At 47.4% G+C, this 18,985-nt stretch overlaps 2 protein-coding genes across 2 annotated transcripts in view; both read left to right on the top strand.

Moving 5' to 3' along the window:
* The window catches only part of cwf19l2 (CWF19 like cell cycle control factor 2), a 61,914-nt gene extending 50,264 nt beyond the window's left edge, over window positions 1-11,650 (top strand). Inside the window, exons 14-19 of the mRNA XM_056283594.1 lie at window positions 5,493-5,705; window positions 5,942-6,058; window positions 8,316-8,471; window positions 8,667-8,747; window positions 8,973-9,074; window positions 11,174-11,650. Coding sequence (XP_056139569.1) covers window positions 5,493-5,705; window positions 5,942-6,058; window positions 8,316-8,471; window positions 8,667-8,747; window positions 8,973-9,074; window positions 11,174-11,314 — 810 coding nt within the window. The 3' untranslated portion in view covers window positions 11,315-11,650. The remainder of the gene's footprint in view (window positions 1-5,492; window positions 5,706-5,941; window positions 6,059-8,315; window positions 8,472-8,666; window positions 8,748-8,972; window positions 9,075-11,173) is intronic.
* Window positions 11,651-16,133: 4,483 nt separating this feature from the next.
* On the top strand, window positions 16,134-17,648 carry LOC130115271 (NADH-ubiquinone oxidoreductase chain 5-like). Its single transcript, XM_056282884.1, has one exon. It carries the CDS (start codon window positions 16,134-16,136, stop codon window positions 17,646-17,648), a length of 1,515 nt encoding a protein of 504 aa, XP_056138859.1.
* The last annotated feature ends 1,337 nt before the right edge of the window (window positions 17,649-18,985 follow it).

Below are 18,985 nucleotides of genomic sequence, written 5' to 3'. Positions count from 1 at the left end.
TAACAAGGCCTATTAAATGTGAAATGTAAAAAAAGAACTGAATGTTGTGAAGGAAATGATGTGGCCAACTACTACTACTACTTTCGGCTGCTCCTGTTAGGGGTTACCACAGCGGGTCATCTGTTTCCGTTTCTTCCTGTCTTCTGCATCTTCCTCTGTCACACCAGCCACCTGCATGTCCTCCCTCACCACATCCATAAACCAACTCTTTGGCCTTCCTCTTTTCCTCTTCCCTGGCAGCTCCATATTCAGCATCCTTCTCCCAATATACCCAGCATCTCTCCTCCACACGTCCAAGCCATCTCAATCTTGCTTCTCTTGCTTTGTCTCCAGACCGTCCAACTTGAGCTGTCCCTCTAATATACTCATTCCTAATCCTTTCCTTCTTCGTCATTCCCAGTGAAAATCTTAGCATCTTCACCTCTGCCACCTCCAGCTCCGCCTCCTGTCTTTTCGTCAGTGCCACTGTCTCCAAACCATATAACATAGCTGGTCTCACAACCATCTTGTAAACCTCCCCTCAACTCCTTCTGTCACAAATCACTCCTGACACTCTTCTCCGCCCACTCCACCCTGCCTGCACTCTCTTCTTCACCTCTCTCCTGCACTCCCTGTTACTTTAGACAGTTGACCCCAAGAATTTAAACTCATATGCCTGAAATGATATGGCCAACACACGTTATAAATAGTGACATGATGCGCACAATGACACACAAATTACACACGGTCATTTTGACCGCCCATCGTCATTTTAGGTAGATCTTATCATAATATGTTTTTGTGCAATTGATCTAATACTAACTTTAATGCAGATATATGCAATTTTAGGAGCATTCAGAGAGCGGCAGGTCTGTATCTTTTTTTTACAAAGTTATTTAACGTTGAAAATCCGAAACAGTCAAAATGACCGCCTTGGTCGTTCTAGTAGGTTTTAAAGTTAAACAATTGTGTTACACAACAAGAGAAGATGGCACAAAATGTAGTTAGAACCTTTGCACTTGCATTACGTTTGAATACGTGCCTTGATAATGCCAAAAAGTTGGGGCCCTAATTCTTAAAATAAATGCAAAATAGAGAACTGCGATGGTGTTTTGTCTCTTGCTTCCCGAGGCATCCACTGTATTGTACTAAATCAAAATCATGAGCCCTGAATCGTGAGATGTATCGAACCGTGAGATGTGTGAATCATCCCACCCCTCATGGCAGGCCATTAGCTTTTTGTTGAGTGGACACACATACACTCACTAATCACTTTATTAGGAACACCTGTACACCTACTTGCATATGCAATTATTTCATCAGCCAATCGTGTGGCAGCAGTGTGATGCACAAAATCAGCTGATACGGGCCAGGAGCTTCTCGTAATGCTCACATTAACCATCAGGAAAAACCCCAAAAATGGGGGTGGGATCTTCAACTGTGGCATGATTGTTGGTGCCAGACAGGCTGGTTCGAGTATTTCTGTAACTGGTGATCTCCTGGGATTTTAAAGCACAACAGTCTCTAGAGTTTACTCAGAATGGTTGGAAAAACAAAAATACAAATCCAGTGAGAGGCAGTTCTGTGGACGGAAATGCCTTATTGATGAGAAGGGTCAACAGAAAATGGCCAGACTGGTTTGAGCTGACAGGCTATAGTAACTCAGATAACCACTTTGTACAATTGTGGTGAGCAGTAAAGCATCTTAGAATGCACAACACATCGGACCTTGAGATGGATGGGCTATAACAGCAGAAGATCGCGTCAGGTTCCACTTCTGTCAGCCAAAAACAGAAAGCTGAGGCTGCAGCAGGCACAGGCTCACCAAAACTGGACAGTTGAAGACTGGAAAAATGCAACCTGGTCTGATGAATCTTGATTTGTGCTGAGGCACACAGATGGGAGGGTCAGAATTTGGTGCCAACAGCAAGATACCATGGACCCAACCTGCGTTATGTCAACAGTCCAGGCTGGTGGTGATGGTGTAATGGTGTGGGGAACGTTTCTTTGGCACACCTTGGGCCCATTAATGCCAATCAATTATTGCCTGAAAGACACAGCCTATTTGAGTACTGTTGCTGACCATGTGCATCCCTTCATGGCCATAATTTACCCATCTCCTAATGGCTGCTTCCAGCACGATGATGCACCATGTCACAAAGCAGAAGTTGTCTCAAACAGGTTTCATGAACATGACAAGGAGTTCAGTGTTCCTCAGTGATCTTCACAGTCACTGGATCTGAATCCAGTGGAACTCCTTTGAGATGTGGCATGTGTGTTGTGAGCTTTACTCACAGGGTGTTGTGGTGCGTCTAGCGCAGCATGCTAGTGAGACTTTGCATGTAGAGATGCATGTGACCTTCCACCCTTTGCCCCTGCCGCTGGCCAACCCAGTCCTGGTAAAGGAAGCTGAGCACACAAGTCTTCTGAGGCCAGGGCACAGCCTGTCCCTCACCAAGACTCCCACCATGTCTCCTCGTGGCAGCGCACAGTAACTGGCAGGCAGTCTTGCGACTCCAGGCTAAACTGGTAGGGGATCTCAGTGCTGCAGTGGTCCCCAGAAGTATTAAGACTGGGCCCGCCCTGTCATCAGCCAACCACTGCCCTGCCCTGCTGCCTTGTGGGTAAGTCCAAGAAGACAAAGGCTAGGGGAGCACACCCTGAGAGAAAAGCAAGTTAGGACAGCAAGCTTTGAGGTGGCATCCAACGGACTGGACCACCGGCAGCCTCCTGCAACAGGGGGAGATGCCAGTCATCTTGGAATTATGCCTTGCCACTAGAACCCATCTCTTTTATGTCAAGAATGAGATGTTGAGAGAAGCGCAATGCCCATGTCACTCTAAACATCTTCATTTTGCAGGTACCTATTGTCGAACGGGAGAGTCACAGCATGAATGTGCCACTGACAAATCTGCAGAAATTGCGCGATGCAGTCATGTCGAACATGGACCAGAATCTCAAATGAATGTTTCTAAAATCTTGTGGAATCCGTGCCTCGAAGAGTTGAGGCTGTTTTGAGAGCAAAGGGAGACCCTACCCACTAGTCGTATAGTGTTCCTAATAAAGTGCTCAGTGAGTGTATACTGAATCACACTACTTTTTGTCATGCATACAAACACTCCTACATAAACATGCACAGAGACACACCTCACTCAGACACACACACACACACTCCTATTTCTTTCTCTCCCTGTCTATGTGTGTGTCTCTCACTCGCACTCTGTCATACACACACACACACATACAAGCACAAACACAGATTCAGACCTGTTGCCTGGTTACCTTGGTGGTAAGATTCAGACAGAATCATCACAGAACTAATACTGTGTTCTGTATCACACTACACACACACACACACACACACACACACACACACACACACACACATGCACACTTACAGATCTATTCACTTTTGGACTTAACACTTAGACTGCTTTTATTTGTCATTGCCTTATATGCATGTCTCATACATACAAGGGAACAAAATTAGGTTTCACAAGGACCTCAGTGCCACAAAAAAAACAAATAGCACACAGTAAATATTAAAAACAACAAGTGCATTAAAAACAAGAATCACTTCACAGACCTAAACATCGCAAGCACACCTGACACGGACACCGAGTAAGACGGTCAGAAAGTCATTTTTGCTCCGGTACCTCTTGCCAGAGGGTAGGAGGGTGAAGTGGACGTGGGAAGGATGGGTGGGGTCCTTCACGATAATTCCGGGTGCACCGTGCATCATAGCTGGCCTGGATGGATGGGAGAGCAGTTCCTATGATCTTTCCCGCTGTCTTCACTATCCGCTGTAGGGATTTGCGGTCGGTGGCCTTGCAGTTCCCATGCCAGACAGTGATACAGCTGGTCAGAGTGCTCTCTGTGGTGCCTCTGTAGAATGTGATGAGGATGGGTGGGGGAGGGGGGGGAGACTCGCCTTCTTCAGACGCCACAGGAAGTGAAGATGCCGCTGCTGGGCCTTCTTGGGAGCGCAGTGACATGTGAGGACCATGTTAAGCCCCAGACAGGTCCATCACAGCTGATCCGAAGATTCAACACTCCCCACCCAATTCCTGACGATGTGGGCATGTAAAGATCAAAGTACTGGGAGGGATTATGAGAGGTGTGGCCAATAGATACATAATATCAGAGCGATGTATCTTTTTCATTGAATCGTTACAGTTCATTTTGTATTGCTGTCTTGGCATAATGGTAGGGGATTTTCATAGGAAATGTCAATTAAATATTCTGTGTCCTCATCTCAAGAACAGTACAGGGGCTGGTCAGAGATCAACAGAATGAGCTAAGTGGTACTGGCATTCAGTTTTTGTAATTCAAAGCAACTCAGCTAATGTGTTACCAATGAAACGGCTGGCTATTTTGGTACTGACACTCGTTTTTTTGCCTGACTTCATCCTCTCATTGGCTTCAAATGGTATACTTTTGGGTGTCCAGTTGGTGTGGCGGTCTATTCCGTTGCCTACCAACACGGGGATCGCCGGTTCGAATCCCCGCGTTACCATCCGGTTTGGTCAGGCATCCCTACAGACACAATTGGCCATGACTGCGGGTGGGAAGCCGGATGTGGGTATGTGTCCTGGTCGCTGCACTAGCGCCTCCTCTGGTCGGTCGGGGCGCCTGTTTGGGGGGGGGCAGGGGGAATAGCGTGATCCTCCCACGCGCTATGTCCCCCTGGTGAAACTCCTCACTTTCAGGTGAAAAGAAGCGGCTGGCGACTCCACATGTATCGGAGGAGGCATGTGGTAGTCTGCAGCCCTCCCCGGATCGGCAGAGGGGGTGGAGCAGTGACCAGGAGTGGGGTAATTGGCCAGATACAATTGAGAGAAATAGGAGGGGGGGGGTATCCACATAAAAAAAAATGTCGTCCTCTGGTTTTTTCTCATCTTCATGTCAGGGTGGTTGTGGTCATGGGCTAGCGGGCTGTGACTGGCTCCCATGGAGCCAGCACGCTTGTCATATTTTGTATCAGTCTAGCTTGGCCCACTCCTGGTCCACAGGTTGATAGCCCCTCATGGGCAAACTCATGGTACTCCAGATGGCCCGATTGCCTGTAGGCACACGCAGGGCACACACACACACACACACACACACACACAGTCATTTCTATCACACACATTCAGACACTCAAAATATGCAACACAACTGACCGTTCTTTTGTGTCCACGTGTATTTCCAACATAATCAACCATAACCGATGAAGCCACGGGCCACTTTGGAGTCACAACCATTTAATCTATTTGTGGCAGTAGTTCATAAAGTAATACCTTAATGTTCAAAATCTGTCTCTTTTTTTTTTTTAGCAATGGCCGCCTTAGTACTTTGTGGAAAATGTTAACACTTGAGACTGTCGTTCCATATAGTGCTGTTTTAATTTAAGTGGACTGGATCAAGGGAACACAGTTTCGCATGTAACCGTGCACTTCCTCTTTCTTTCTTCCTTCTTTCTCACCACACATCTCTCACTCTCTCTCTCTCCCTCTCTCCCTCTCTCTCTCCAGATGATGGGGAAGACAGACGGCGACAACTACACACTGGATGACATGTTTGTGTCGAGCGCAGGGCAGCGGGAAGGCGAGGGGAAGGAGGAGGAGAGGATGAGGAGCAGGGCCATGGGGGAACACAGGAGGCTGGCTGCCTCCATGGAGAAGTGCCAGCACTGCTTCAGCAGCCAAGAGCTCCAGAAACACCTCATAGTGGCAATAGGGAGCAAGGTAAAGGGCGGCAGGGAGTGGTTGATGGAAGGATGCAGAAAGAGGGATGTGTGTGTGTGCGCGTGTGTGCGTGCGTGTTGTGTATCCGGACACCTGCTGCACTTCAGGTGCTTCCAGCTGCTAAGCTGTAAAGTTCTCCTTGAACACCATCAGAGCTGTGACTTGCCTTTTGCGTTTTGTCTGTGTATCTGTGCGTACACGTTTGTGCATGCACGTGTCTTCCTTTGTGTGTCCAGGTGTACTTAAGTCTGCCAGGAGGCGTGTCCATGACGGAGGGCCACTGTCTCATCTCTCCGCTGCAGCATCACTGCTCTGCCACCGGATTGGACGAGGACATCTGGTCAGAAATCCAGGTCGGGTCGTTCATTGTTCTGACGCTTTCACCTTCAGCCGCTTTTATCTACTTCTGCTTTATGGCGTCCAACAACTAAATATATCTGTGGTGCAGATGTACCCGCAGCCACGGTTTTAACCCGTGTCAGGCTGGTTCAGGACAGCTGAGGCTGTGCCCACTCTGCCACACCATCCCTACTGTTGATATACAGTGCATCCGGAAAGTATTCACACCCCTTCACTTTCCCCACATTTTGTTATGTTACAGCCTTATTCCAAAATGGATTAAATTCCTTTTTTTTTCTCATCAATCTACACACAATACCCCATAATGACAAAGCGAAAAAGGTTTTGTAGAAATTTTTGCAAATTTATTAAAAATAAAAAACTGAAATATTGCATGTACATAAGTATTCACACCCTTTGCTATGACACTCAAAATTGAGCTCAGGTTCATCCTGTTTCCACTGATCATCCTTGAGATGTTTCTACATCTTGATTGGAGTCCACCTGTAGTAAATTCAATGGATTGGACATGATTTGGAAAGGCACACACCTGTCTATATAAGGTCCCACTGTTGACAGTGCATGTCAGAGCAGAAACCAAGTCAAAGGAATTGTCTGTGGACCTCCAAGACAGGATTGTATCGAGGCACAGATCTGGGGAAGGGTACAAAAAAATTTCTACAGCTTTGAAGGTCCCGAAGAGCACAGTGGTCTCCATCATTCATAAATGGAAGAAGTTTGGATCCACCAGGACTCTTCCTAGAGCTGGCCGCCTAGCCAAACTGAGCAATCGGGGGAGAAGGGCCTTGGTCAGGGAGGTGACCAAGAACCCGATGGTCACTCTGACAGAGCTCCAGTGTTCCTCTGTGGAGATGAGAGAACCTTCCAGAAGGACAACCATCTCTGCAGCACTCCACCAATCAGGCCTTTATGGTAGAGTGGCCAGACGGAAGCTTCTGCTCAGTAAAAGGCACATGACAGCCCACTTGGAGTTTGCCAGAAAGCACCTAAAGGACTCTCAGACCATGAGAAACAAGATTCTCTGGTCTGATGAAACCAAGATTGAACTCTTTGGCCTGAATGCCAAACGTCACGTCTGGAGGAAACCAGGCACCTCTCATCACCTTGCTAATACCATCCCTACAGTGAAGCATGGTGGTGGCAGCATCATGTTGTGGGGATGTTCTTCAGCGGCAGGAACTGGGAGACTAGTCAGGATCGAGGGAAAGATGAATGGAGCAAAGTACAGGGAGATCCTTGATGAAAACCTGCTCCAGAGTGCTCAGGACCTCAGACTGGGGCGAAGGTTTACCTTTCAACACAACAATGACCCTAAGCACACAGCCAAGACAGTGAAGGAGTGGCTTCGGGACAAGTCTGTGAATGTTCTTGAGTGGCCCAGCCAGAGCCCAGACTTGAACCCCATTGAACATCTCTGGAAAGACCTGAAAATAGCTGTGCAGCGACGCTCCCCATCTAACCTTACAGAGCTCGAGAGGATCTGCAGAGAAGAATGGGAGAAATACCCCAAATATAGGTGTGCCAAGCTTGTAGCTTCATACCCAAGAAGACTTGAGGCTGTAATCGCTGCCAAGGGTGCCTCAACCAAGTACTGAGTAAAGGGTGTGAATACTTATGTACATGCAATATTTCAGTTTTTTATTTTTAATAAATTTGCAAAAATTTCTAAAAAACCTTTTTCGCTTTGTCATTATGGGGTATTGTATGTAGATTGATGAGAAAAAAAATGAATTTAATCCATTTTGGAATAAGACTGTAACATAACAAAATGTGGGGAATGTGAAGGGGTGTGAATACTTTCCGGATGCACTGTAAGTAAGAACATGGAAACTGCATGAATATTCAGTGGGGACCGCTTATACAGTGGCCATGGTTGTAGGTTTTTTTGGGGGGGGTTTTTTTGGGATCCACCCCCTATTTTCTCCCCAATGTATCCAGCCAATTACCCCACTCTTCTGAGCCATCTCGGTCACTGCTCCACCCCCTCTGCGTCCCTACAGACACAGCCAATTGTGTCTGTAGGGACGCCCCACCAAGCCGGAGGTAACACGGGGATTCGAACCGGTGATCTCCATGTTGGTAGGCAACGGAATAGATCGCCACGCCACCCAGATGCCCGTTTTTGCTTTTTGTTTTTGTGATGATCACTGTTGCCTCCAGCATTGAAGTTCTGTTTATGTGGCCAGAGTTTTTGCTTCAAACGAAAATGATTGCATTCAGTTTAGTTCACTTCTGATTTTCTGCCCACAGTTGTTTCGGCGGGCTTTGGTGCGCACATTTGAGTCCCAGGATCTGGACTGTGTATTCATGGAGACGCACATTAACCCACGCAGACGACAGCACATGGTCCTGGAATGCATTCCTCTCCCCAGAGAACTCGGGGACATGGCACCCATTTACTTTAAGGTGTGTGTGTGTGTGTGTGTGTGTGTGTGTGTGTGTGTGTGTGTGTGTGTGTGTGTGTGTGTGTGTTCTTTGCTCGATATACTTACAAAAGCTGGCATTCTTGATCGGCCATGTTAGGACAGAGTTGTGTTACATGTATGTGAGTCAGTGATAGTGCATCTTGCTGGGTATAGTAACACTAGTGTGTTCTTTTAGAAAGCCATCATGGAGTGTGACGAGGAGTGGGCCAATAACAAGAAGGTTGTCGACCTCTCGGCGAAAGACGTCCGTAAGGCTGTACGTCAGTCAGTTAGTTTCTCTTTTCCCCTCTTTTGCTCCTATTTATTTAATTTCTTTATACTTCTTTTGTTGCTGTTCCGCACTTCCTCATCCATTTTATTTCTTCTTTCTTTCCTTCCTTTCCATTTTTTATTTTTTCTTGTAATCTCTCGTACTTCCAAGTGATGTATTGCATCTTGAGTTATAATGTTTTTTTGGTTTTTTGTATTTGCACTGTTTCAGATTCCTAGGGGTTTGCCCTACTTTGCTGTGGACTTCGGCCTTCAGGGGGGTTTCGCTCACGTCATCGAGAATGAACACAAGTTCCCCCACTACTTTGGCAAGGTCTGTGCGACCTGTTAATTTACATTCTTTGTTAAAAAAAGAAATGTTTGAGGTAATTCGAGTAGTATATTTTGTCACTGTGAACTGACCATGTCTTCACATCAGTTTTTCCTCTTTCCATTGTTCATGACATGATTTTGCACGGCAGTAATAGCTAGCTAGCTAGTGTAGCGTTTGACCAGGTTTAAACCAGTCTGAGTCGATGACAAACCCCACACAGCATACGTGCATTCAGAATACACATTACCCCTTGTTATTTTATTTTTTTTACAGCAGAAACAAATTTATAATTAATTGCAAGGCAGGGAAATAAAACATTAAATTTAAATAATCTCAACTACACCATCGGTCAGTTTTCAAAGGTTATATTACTGCGAAAGGGAAAGAAAAAAGTTCCATATAATTCACTTCAGTTTATAAAGTAAATATACTCCATAACAATCAATGGTACAGTGATCAGTAGCCTGTCTGATATGATTTCTCTTTTTTTGGGGGGGGATTTTTTTCTCCTCAATTATATCCGGCCAATTACCCCACTCTTCCGAGCCGTCCCGGTTGCTGCTCCACCCCCTCTGCCGATCCAGGGAGGGCTGCAGACTACCACATGCCTCCTCCGATACATGCGGAGTCACCAGCCGCTTCTTTTCACCTGACAGTGAGGGGTTTCACCAGGGGGACGTAGCGCATGGGAGGATCATGCTATTCCCCCCAGTCTCCCCCCCCGAACAGGCGCCCCGACCGACTAGAGGAGGCGCTAGTGCAGTGAGCAGGACACATACCTACATCCGGCTTCCCACCCACAGACCCAGCCAATTGTGTCTGTAGGGATGCCCGACCAAACCGGAGGTAACACGGGGATTCGAACCATCGATCCCTGTGTTGGTGGGCAACAGAATAGACCTCCACGCCACTCGGACACCCAGATGATTTCTCTTTGCGAGATCCATCACTCACCCACCCTACAGCTCTTTTGATGCATCATTTAGATTCAGTTTCTTTAATAGCCGCTCGATCAAGGCAATTTGTTTTTTGTATTGGATAGAAAAGTTATTAGTGGTTTGTGTTTGCATCTAATATAGAAGACAGCGGCGGGAAAGGGTCTTTAAGATTTCAGCATAAATTGCGCCAAGGAACTTGAATAGCAATCAGAATTTTAGTTCACCTGGTGGAAGTGGTAAACAGGTATTTGATTAATTCTTGCACGCACATGCCAAGGCAGTTAGTCAAGGCAGTAAACAGCATATTAAATATGTGGCAGTTTCAAAGCTGAAGAATTGTACCCTTGTGACAGCAGTGGTATGATCAGCAGCAACATCAGCAAGGTCTCAGAGGTGCTGAGTTGAACTAGGTTGGTAAATAGTAATCGATACCTACAATATATGTGCAGAATACATGTTTATTTTTTGCTTTGCCTAATTCAGACCATGAAAATACTGCTACCCTAGTAGATTTGCAACTTCTAAGTATTCTTGTAGAACATCATGCTAGGGTGGCACGGTGGTGCAGTGGTTAGCGCGGTCGCCTCACAGGAAGAAGGTCCTGAGTTCGAGCCCCAGGGTAGTCCAACCTTGGTGGGTCGTCCCGGGTCGTCCTCTGTGTGGAGTTTGCATGTTCTCCCCATGTCTGCGTGGGTTTCCTCCCGGGGCTCCGATTTCCTCCCACAGTCCAAAGACATGTAGGTCAGGTGACTTGGTCGTACTAAATTGTCCCTAGGTGTGTGTGTGTGTGTGTGTGTGTGTGTGTGTGTGTGTGTGTGTGTGTGTGTGTGTGTGTGTGTGTGTGTGTGTGTGTGTGAGCCCTGTGATGATCTGGCGGCCTGTCCAGGGTGTCCCTCCGCCTGCCGCCCAATGACTGCTGCAATAGGCTCCAGCAACCCTGAGAGCAGGATAAGCGGTTCAGATAATGGGTGGATGGATGGACTTCATGGTAGATCAGTCAGCGGTCATAAAGGCTGCTTCCTGATCTTCAGATTTCCATCTGCAATTAAAAAATAAATATCACCTCCGCTAATTTCACAGGGTTATTTTGAAATCTGTTATCTCAGCGTAGAATTGATTTCTCCTTTTCTCTCCATCTCTCTTCATGCCTTCCTTTTTCAGGAGATTATAGGTGGCATGATGGACTTGGAGCCTCGCCGCTGGAGGAAGCCGATCAGGGAGAACTTCGACGATCAGAGGAAGAAAGTCCTGCAGTTCTCCCAGTGGTGGAAAGCGTTTGACTGCACCAAGTCTGATGACTGACTGAACGCGCATGCACACCAACATTTACAGAAGGTCACCACGAGTATGCCAAGGAGTAAAACCGTACGAACGCATCAAGGCTGGCAGTGATGTAGACAAAGGAAGACACACATAGAGACAAACACAGAGTCATTGTGGGTACTTGTTGCTACCGAGTCATTGGAGCTTCTGGATTGGAAAAATACCAAAATACCGACAAATACAGAAAGATCTGGGTATAGAGAGGCAGCATACTTACCAACACATTCTTCCATTATTCCAAATGTGATGTCAAGCTGTGTGACTGTATTAAGTGTGAGATGATGTTTTTACTTTAACGAAGCAAACAATTAAATTGTATAGATCAACACGTCTGATTTTATTCTCACAATAGAAATGCACACCGAGCGTGGCTTCAGACCCATATCTGTGCCAAAATATATATTTTCGTACGAGAAATGCTAATTTAAATAAGAAAGGTCAGCACCGTTTAATTTGTAGGTGATCTGGTCGGAAAAAACACCGCGACTGAAATTTGCTGAGATTTTTGCTTTTGAACTTATCAGACTCGTGAATCTAAACAATGCCTTACAATTTATCCAATGCAGACATTTAATGGATTGTCCACTTTTGTGTAAAGGGTTGTCTGCTCGCCCGGCGGAGTATTCATTATGGAGCTGAAATCAGCAGTAGAAGAAACATAGGGGAAAAAAATTCCCCACACTTTGATTCATTTGATCCATTGTCATGAAGAGCTTTTATTGGATATTAGGGCGCATGATTTATAGGCAAGATTAAAATACTCAAACACACACCTGGGATCAATCTCCCACGTAACGTAAGGCCACTTGGGTATGACAGCGGGACCATAAAACACAATGTATTTTATGTAATGTCAAGAAAAATGTACTTCATATTATCTGTATAAAGATTAGATTCAGAAAGGAACACCAGCAATAAACGTCATAACTCATAGGCACCCATAATCAATGACTGCGGTTAATCAATAATGTGGAATAATGATTCTCATTTGGCCCGAGTGAGAGTTTACCTTCAGTATGGATCCATGACGAACCTCTGAAGCGTTTCCTGTCAGACCCTCCTCTGGGGAGGTCTCTCAACTCAGGACCTTCTAGATACGGAAGACGTCACAAATGACACAGTCACAATAGTTTGTGTTAGTTACGAAGGTCGGTGTCGGGATGTCCTGGTGGTGTGGCGGTCTGCCCCGTTGCCTACCACCACGGGGTTCGCCGGTCCGAATCCCCGTGTTACCTCCGGCTGGTCGGGCGTCCCTACAGACACAATTGGCCGTGTCTGCGGGTGGGGAGACGGCTGTGGGTATGTGTCCTGGTCGCTGCACTAGTGCCTCCTCTGGTGGGTCGGGGCGCTTGTTTTTTTTTGGGGGGGGGGGGTAGCGTGATCCTCCCACGCGCCACGTCCCCCTGGCGAAACTCCTCACTGTCAGGTGAAAAGAAGCTGCTCCACGTGTATCAGGGGAGGCATGTGGTAGTCTGCAGCCCTCCCCGGATCGGCAGAGGGGGCGGAGCAGCGACCAGCACACTTACCCACATCCGGCTCCCCACCCGCAAACACGGCCAACTTGTGTCTGTAGGGACGCCCGACCAAGGCGGGGGTAACGCGGGGATTCGAACCGGCGATCCCCGTGTTGGTAGGCAACAGAATAGACCGCTACGCTACCCGGACGCCCACGTAATGGTATTTGTTAAAGGATTATTTTTTAAAGATAATCATCGGTGGTACGTTTGATAGGCGTATGAGCTGTACTCTGGTGGCGTGTTTTCTTTCAGTACCTCTTACCTTCTGCTTGTGTTCACTGGGGGGCGCTGTTTTCCACAGCACAAGGAGCCCATCGGCATTTTTCGCTTACATATAGGTTGAGATATTCTACAGCTCTCGGCTATTCTAATTCACGCTGAATAAGAGGCTCGGGTAAGCTAGCAAAGTTAGCTCATGTTCAGGGTTTGAGTCCCTGTGTCAGTAAGGATATCCATCCATTATCCAGACCGCTTATCCTGCTTAGCCCTGCCACTATGTTCCACCCATCCATTATCCATCCATCCATCCATTATCCAGACCGCTTATCCTGCTTAGCCCTGCCACTATGTTCCACCCATCCATCCATCCATTATCCATCCATCCATCCATTATCCAGACCGCTTATCCTGCTTAGCCCTGCCACTATGTTCCATCCATCCATTATCCATCCATCCATTATCCATCCATCCATCCATTATCCAGACCGCTTATCCTGCTTTCAAGGTCGTGGGGTGCTGGAGCCTATCCCAGCAGTCATTGGGCGGCAGGCTGGGAGGGCGGCAGGCCGGGACAGGCCCCCAGGCCGCCACAGAGGATGACCTGGGACGACCCCCCCCCCCCAAGGTTAGACTACCCTGGGGCTCAAACCCAGGACCTTCTTGCTGTGATGCGACCAGTAAGGATATGCCCTACCTTAAAATAAAAAAAAAAGACCTCGCCATTGGGAAATAATTTGGTGTCATTTATGGCTTTTATTTATCTGCAATGTAACATGGATATTCCTTTCTACTGTGTGTGTGTGTGTGTGTGTGTGTGTGTGTGTGTGTGTGATCAAAACTCAAGGAGTTTCAAATATCCAGCAGTTCCCCCATGTGAATAATGGAAAAATGTCCAACATTTGAAATTCTAAATAACGAAATCCTGCGCCGCTCAGGGACGGCCTTTATCAAAATGGCGGCCACCACCACCACCACTGCGTCCAATGGCTTTAACTTGGTTCCCTGCAAGCTATCGTCTAAAACTATCAGTTATAGCTATAAATGTTGCTGAAGTTTCAGGCCGCCTGTTTGAAGGACACAGAAAGGGGCTCTGGTACACTGTGTGTGTGTGTGTGTCTGTGTGTGTCTGTGTGTGTCTGTGAGGTGTGTCTTCTATTGCACAGCACACAAACAGTGCAGATTTGGCACTGGGATGCATTTTCCCTTTCAGGATGGGAAGTTGGCAACGAGACAATAGTCGCCGGTTAAACAGGTCTTGCTTCCTTCTTCTGCGAGAACTCAAGACCGGTCCAGAGTGGTCCAGGTGTCCTCAGGCGGCCCTTCTATCCCTGCTCAGCCACACACATAAAGGGCGAAAGAGGGTATTTAGACACAGATGGATGTCGTCGGCCCGCTAAGGCCGCTTCTGATTCTGCCTGCCTCCACACCACGCACCTCCTGCCAAAACACGTTTGCCCCCCCCCCCCCCCCCCATGTTATCCAGCCCTGCTTGTGAGGACACTTCACAGCCTGACCATCCCTTGCAGCGGTACAGCGGCTTATTTATAGCACGTCTGTAACTGCCCGGCCCAAGTTCATGGCTAATGGTGGCGTGGTGTAATATATGGTTATGGCCCCCGAGATGGGCCCGGGGGAGGGGGGAGGGGGGGTTATGACTGAGACGGCGGCATTTCTCTAACCTGGTCTGTGGCTCCCGCACACCCACACTGATGTTATTGTCTTCTACCGGCGTCGTTCGTACTTCCACCCTCTTCTCTCTGTCTCTCACTCACTCACCCCATCTGTCTTGGTCTCCCTCAGTCAATTTTTGTTTCTGCATCCTGTATGCTTATTGAGACACACACACACACACGCAAACAACAACGACAACAACACATCGTCCTGTCATCTGTCAACATTGTACACAGCATTAGATTTGGTACCAAGCTAAGGCAACGATGTCCGGTGTCCTTCACATCACGGAGGAAGTGTCTGTCCACTTCTCTACTCACACACGAAGACAAGACGTCGCATGATGAAAGTTCAGTTGTACACAGTCTGCAGTTAGTAGTTTGTGTTGTGTTGCAGTTTGTGTATGTGTATGTGTGAGACAGACGCTTTCCATCTCTTGACCTAAACTGTGCCTGAAGGCACCTGGTTGGATGTGGACGTGTGTCTTCGAGCGGAACCTTGTCTTACGGCTGTCCTGAAACCAGTTCGGATGTGGCCGACTTAAATCCCCCCCCCCCTCTCTCTCTGTCTATACATTCCTATCTGTGACTCTTCAGAAGTGCATGTAGTCATCTTTGTGTTTATGTATGATATGGACATGAGGAAAGTCCAGCTTTAATGTTACTGATGACTTTGCTGCACAGCTAAAATGTTAATTCTATAATTCTGTCATTAAAGACAGCCACTTTATCCCTTTTCCCTTCAATTCATTTGAATTTAATTATTTTTAATTGTATTTTTTCAGTTTGTGCAATACATAGAATAATTGACCTTTCGCAAAGTACCGCCCCAGAACGGTGCTGGTCCAACACACAGCAAAATGCTGAAGCGGTGTGCCTATGGGATCTGCAAATCAGATACTAGATATGTGAAAAGTTTGGAGGGGAGTAATTTTCTTTCCCTTCCCGAAACCCAGAACGCAAGAAGCGCAATGTCGGCAATAGATTTGGCAGTATAGCAGACCCCATGGCCAGCGTAATCCATCCCAAAGCAACACAAATACCTGTCTGCTCCAAGCTAAGCTTGCTACTAGCTAGTATTGCTAGCTAATACAGCTAACGTATTATTACTGTTACTTTCACCCACACAATGCGCTGATTTCTTCCTTCATGTTTTGGTGTTTTCCGGCTACTTCCTGGATAGTTCTGAAATGCTTGACGGGCACAGCAACAGTAACTAAGGGGGGCGGGACTTTGCAAAAGGCCAATTGTGTGATATTGTGTATTTGAGATAATATTCAGTGAGCCTAACATAAACCAGTGTTTCTGTAGATCGGGGTTCAATATGGATTTGATTTATATTCACATTGATAACTTGATCATTTCAGCAACACGGGGTAATTTGATTTGAAGATGTGTTTTATGGGTTCGTCTGTCCTGCATGTCCTGTATGTCCTGCATGTCCTGTATGTCCTGTATGTCCTGTACATCCTGCATGTCCTGTACGTCCTGTATATCCTGTATGTCCTGTATATCCTGTATGTCCTGTACATCCTGCATGTCCTGTACGTCCTGTATATCCTGTACGCCCTGTGTGTCCTGTATGTCCTGTACGTCCTGCACGTCCTGTACGTCCTGTGTGTCCTATACGTCCTGTATGTCCTGTATGTCCTGTACGTCCTGTGTGTCCTGTATGTCCTGTACGTCCTGTATGTCCTGTACGTCCTGTATATCCTGTACGCCCTGTGTGTCCTGTACGTCCTGCACGTCCTGTACGTCCTGTGTGTCCTATACGTCCTGTATGTCCTGTATGTCCTGTATGTCCTGTACGTCCTGTATGTCCTGTACGTCCTGTATATCCTGTACGCCCTGTGTGTCCTGTATGTCCTGTACGTCCTGCACGTCCTGTACGTCCTGTGTGTCCTATACGTCCTGTATGTCCTGTATGTCCTGTACGTCCTGTGTGTCCTGTATGTCCTGTACGTCCTGTACGTCCTGTATGTCCTGTACGTCCTGTACATCCTGCATGTCCTGTACATCCTGTATGTCCTGTACATCCTGTATGTCATGCATGTCCTGTATGTCCTGTACGTCCTGTGTGTCCTGTACGTCCTGTATGTCCTGTATGTCGTGTCCGTCCTGTACGTCCTGTACGTCCTGTATGTCATGCATGTCCTGTATGTGCTGTATGTCCTGTGTGTCCTGTACGTCCTGTATGTCCTGTATGTCCTGTCCGTCCTGTACGTCCTGTACATCCTGCATGTCCTGTACATCCTGTACGTCCTGTACGTCCTGTATGTCCTGTATGTCATGCATGTCCTGTATGTCCTGTATGTCCTGCACGTCCTGTATGTGCTGTATGTGCTGTATGTCCTGTACGTCCTGTATGTCCTGTACGTCCTGTACGTCCTGCACGTCCTGTACGTCCTTTACGTCCTGCACGTCCTGTATGTCCTCTCCGTCCTGTACGTCTTGTATTTGCTGTGTGTCCTGTGTGTCCCGTATGTCCTGTACGTCCTGTACGTCCTGTATGTTCTGTATGTCCTGTACGTCCTGTATGTCCTGTACGTCCTGTGTATCCTGTACGTCCTGTATGTCCTGTACGTCCTGTACGTCCTGTATGTCCTGTACGTCCTGTACGTCCTGTGTATCCTGTACTTCCTGTATGTGCTGTATGTCCTGTCCGTCCTGTACGTCCTGTATGTCCTGTATGTCCTGTACGTCCTGTATGTCCTGTATGTCCTGTACGTCCTGTATGTCCTGTACGTCCTGTATGTCCTGTACATCCTGTACGTCCTGTACGTCCTGTATGTCCTGTACGTCCTGTATGTGCTGTATGTCCTGTCCGTCCTGTACGTCCTGTATGTCCTGTACGTCCTGTACGTCCTGTATGTCCTGTATGTCCTGTACAGGCGCCGTTACATTTGAATACTTGGCAGGAACGATGAATCCACCGCCGCCAAAGCAAAGAACATTTTGAGGAGCAATGACAGAGAGCCAATAAATGCAGTGGCTGTTGCTGCTAAAATGCCAGTGGGAGGGGGGAGATCAAAAATGACATTTTTTAATACAACAAAATATGGATTGTCATTTTTAATGGAAACGGACCAATCTCAGATTTGATGTTTCAGAGTTAGTAGATATCGGAGAGGCCGTTCTTCATTCAGTCAACAAAGGTTATGTACTGTAACCTTGGTTACAGGAGCCCTGTTTAAAGAAGAAGAAAAATGTTGAAAAAAGCCGCGAATAGAAAAGCAGCCGACACCACCGCCGCCGTTTGTCCGCTGTCAGATCGGAGGCACAAAGCAGCGGGGCTCCCTCAGTTAAACTCCTTACAACAGGGCTGCATGGAGGAGAGAGAGCCAAGAGCTGTCAGCCTGTCTTTGTTCAGGGGAATAAATGGTATTGGCAGTTAAAAGAGATATCTGGTTAAAGCAGTTGTAGCTGTTTAAGAAGTAATGATAAGACAGACTTACATGGCTAATTCACTTATTGCTAACGCCGGCAGGCAAGTGATTGACGGCTGATTCTCCGGCAACCTAGCATAGCAGTGGCGAGACGCTTCGCGCTGCTGAAAAAACGTCCAACTTGACGGCACGCCTGGCCGTAAAACGCGTTGTTATTTTTCCCACCCGGATTCCGAGAAGACCCGCCCCTACTCTGTCTCTGATTGGCTAGCGGTGGCGAGACGCTTCGCGCTGCTGAAAAAACGTCCAACTTGACGGCACGCCTGGCCGTAAAACGCGTTGTTATTTCCCCCACCGGGATTCCGGGAAGACCCGCCCCTACTCTGTCTCTGATTGGCTAGCGGTGATGAGACGCTTCGGGCTGCTGAAAAAACGTCCAACTTGACGGCACGCCTGGCCGTAAAACGCGTTGTTATTTTTCCCACCTGGATTCCGGGAAGACCCGCCCCTACTCTATCTCTGATTGGCTAACCCTATCCCTAACCCTAACCTTAACCAACCTAATCAACGGAGGCAACGAGTACTAGCCAATCAGAGGCAAAGTTCCCGGAATGCGGGTAGGAAAAAAAAACAAGGCTGTTAAAACATGCCTGACGTTAAAAGGACGTCCAGTGTGATGGCAGCCCAACTCACTGTTTGGGTGAAGGTTTAGCAGAGCAATGTCAGTTTTCTGGGGACCTCTGGTTCATTCTCAGGAAAATCAAAATCTGACGGTTCGCAGATGTATGGCTAAACCATGCTGATCGTGCGTGGTGCTGCCGTTTCTGGCAGAACACCAGCTGTTACTGCGTAGCTGCA

The sequence above is a fragment of the Lampris incognitus genome, chromosome 7 (assembly GCF_029633865.1).
Source record: "Lampris incognitus isolate fLamInc1 chromosome 7, fLamInc1.hap2, whole genome shotgun sequence".
Lineage (NCBI taxonomy): Eukaryota > Metazoa > Chordata > Actinopteri > Lampriformes > Lampridae > Lampris > Lampris incognitus.
The sequence above is the reverse complement of the archived record's forward strand: the minus strand, read 5'-3'. Positions and strand labels throughout refer to the sequence as shown.

Excerpts from the sequence above, each read along its gene's own strand:
- LOC130115271 (XM_056282884.1), top strand. The coding sequence starts at position 16,134 with ATGTGTTTTATGGGTTCGTCTGTCCTGCATGTCCTGTATGTCCTGCAT.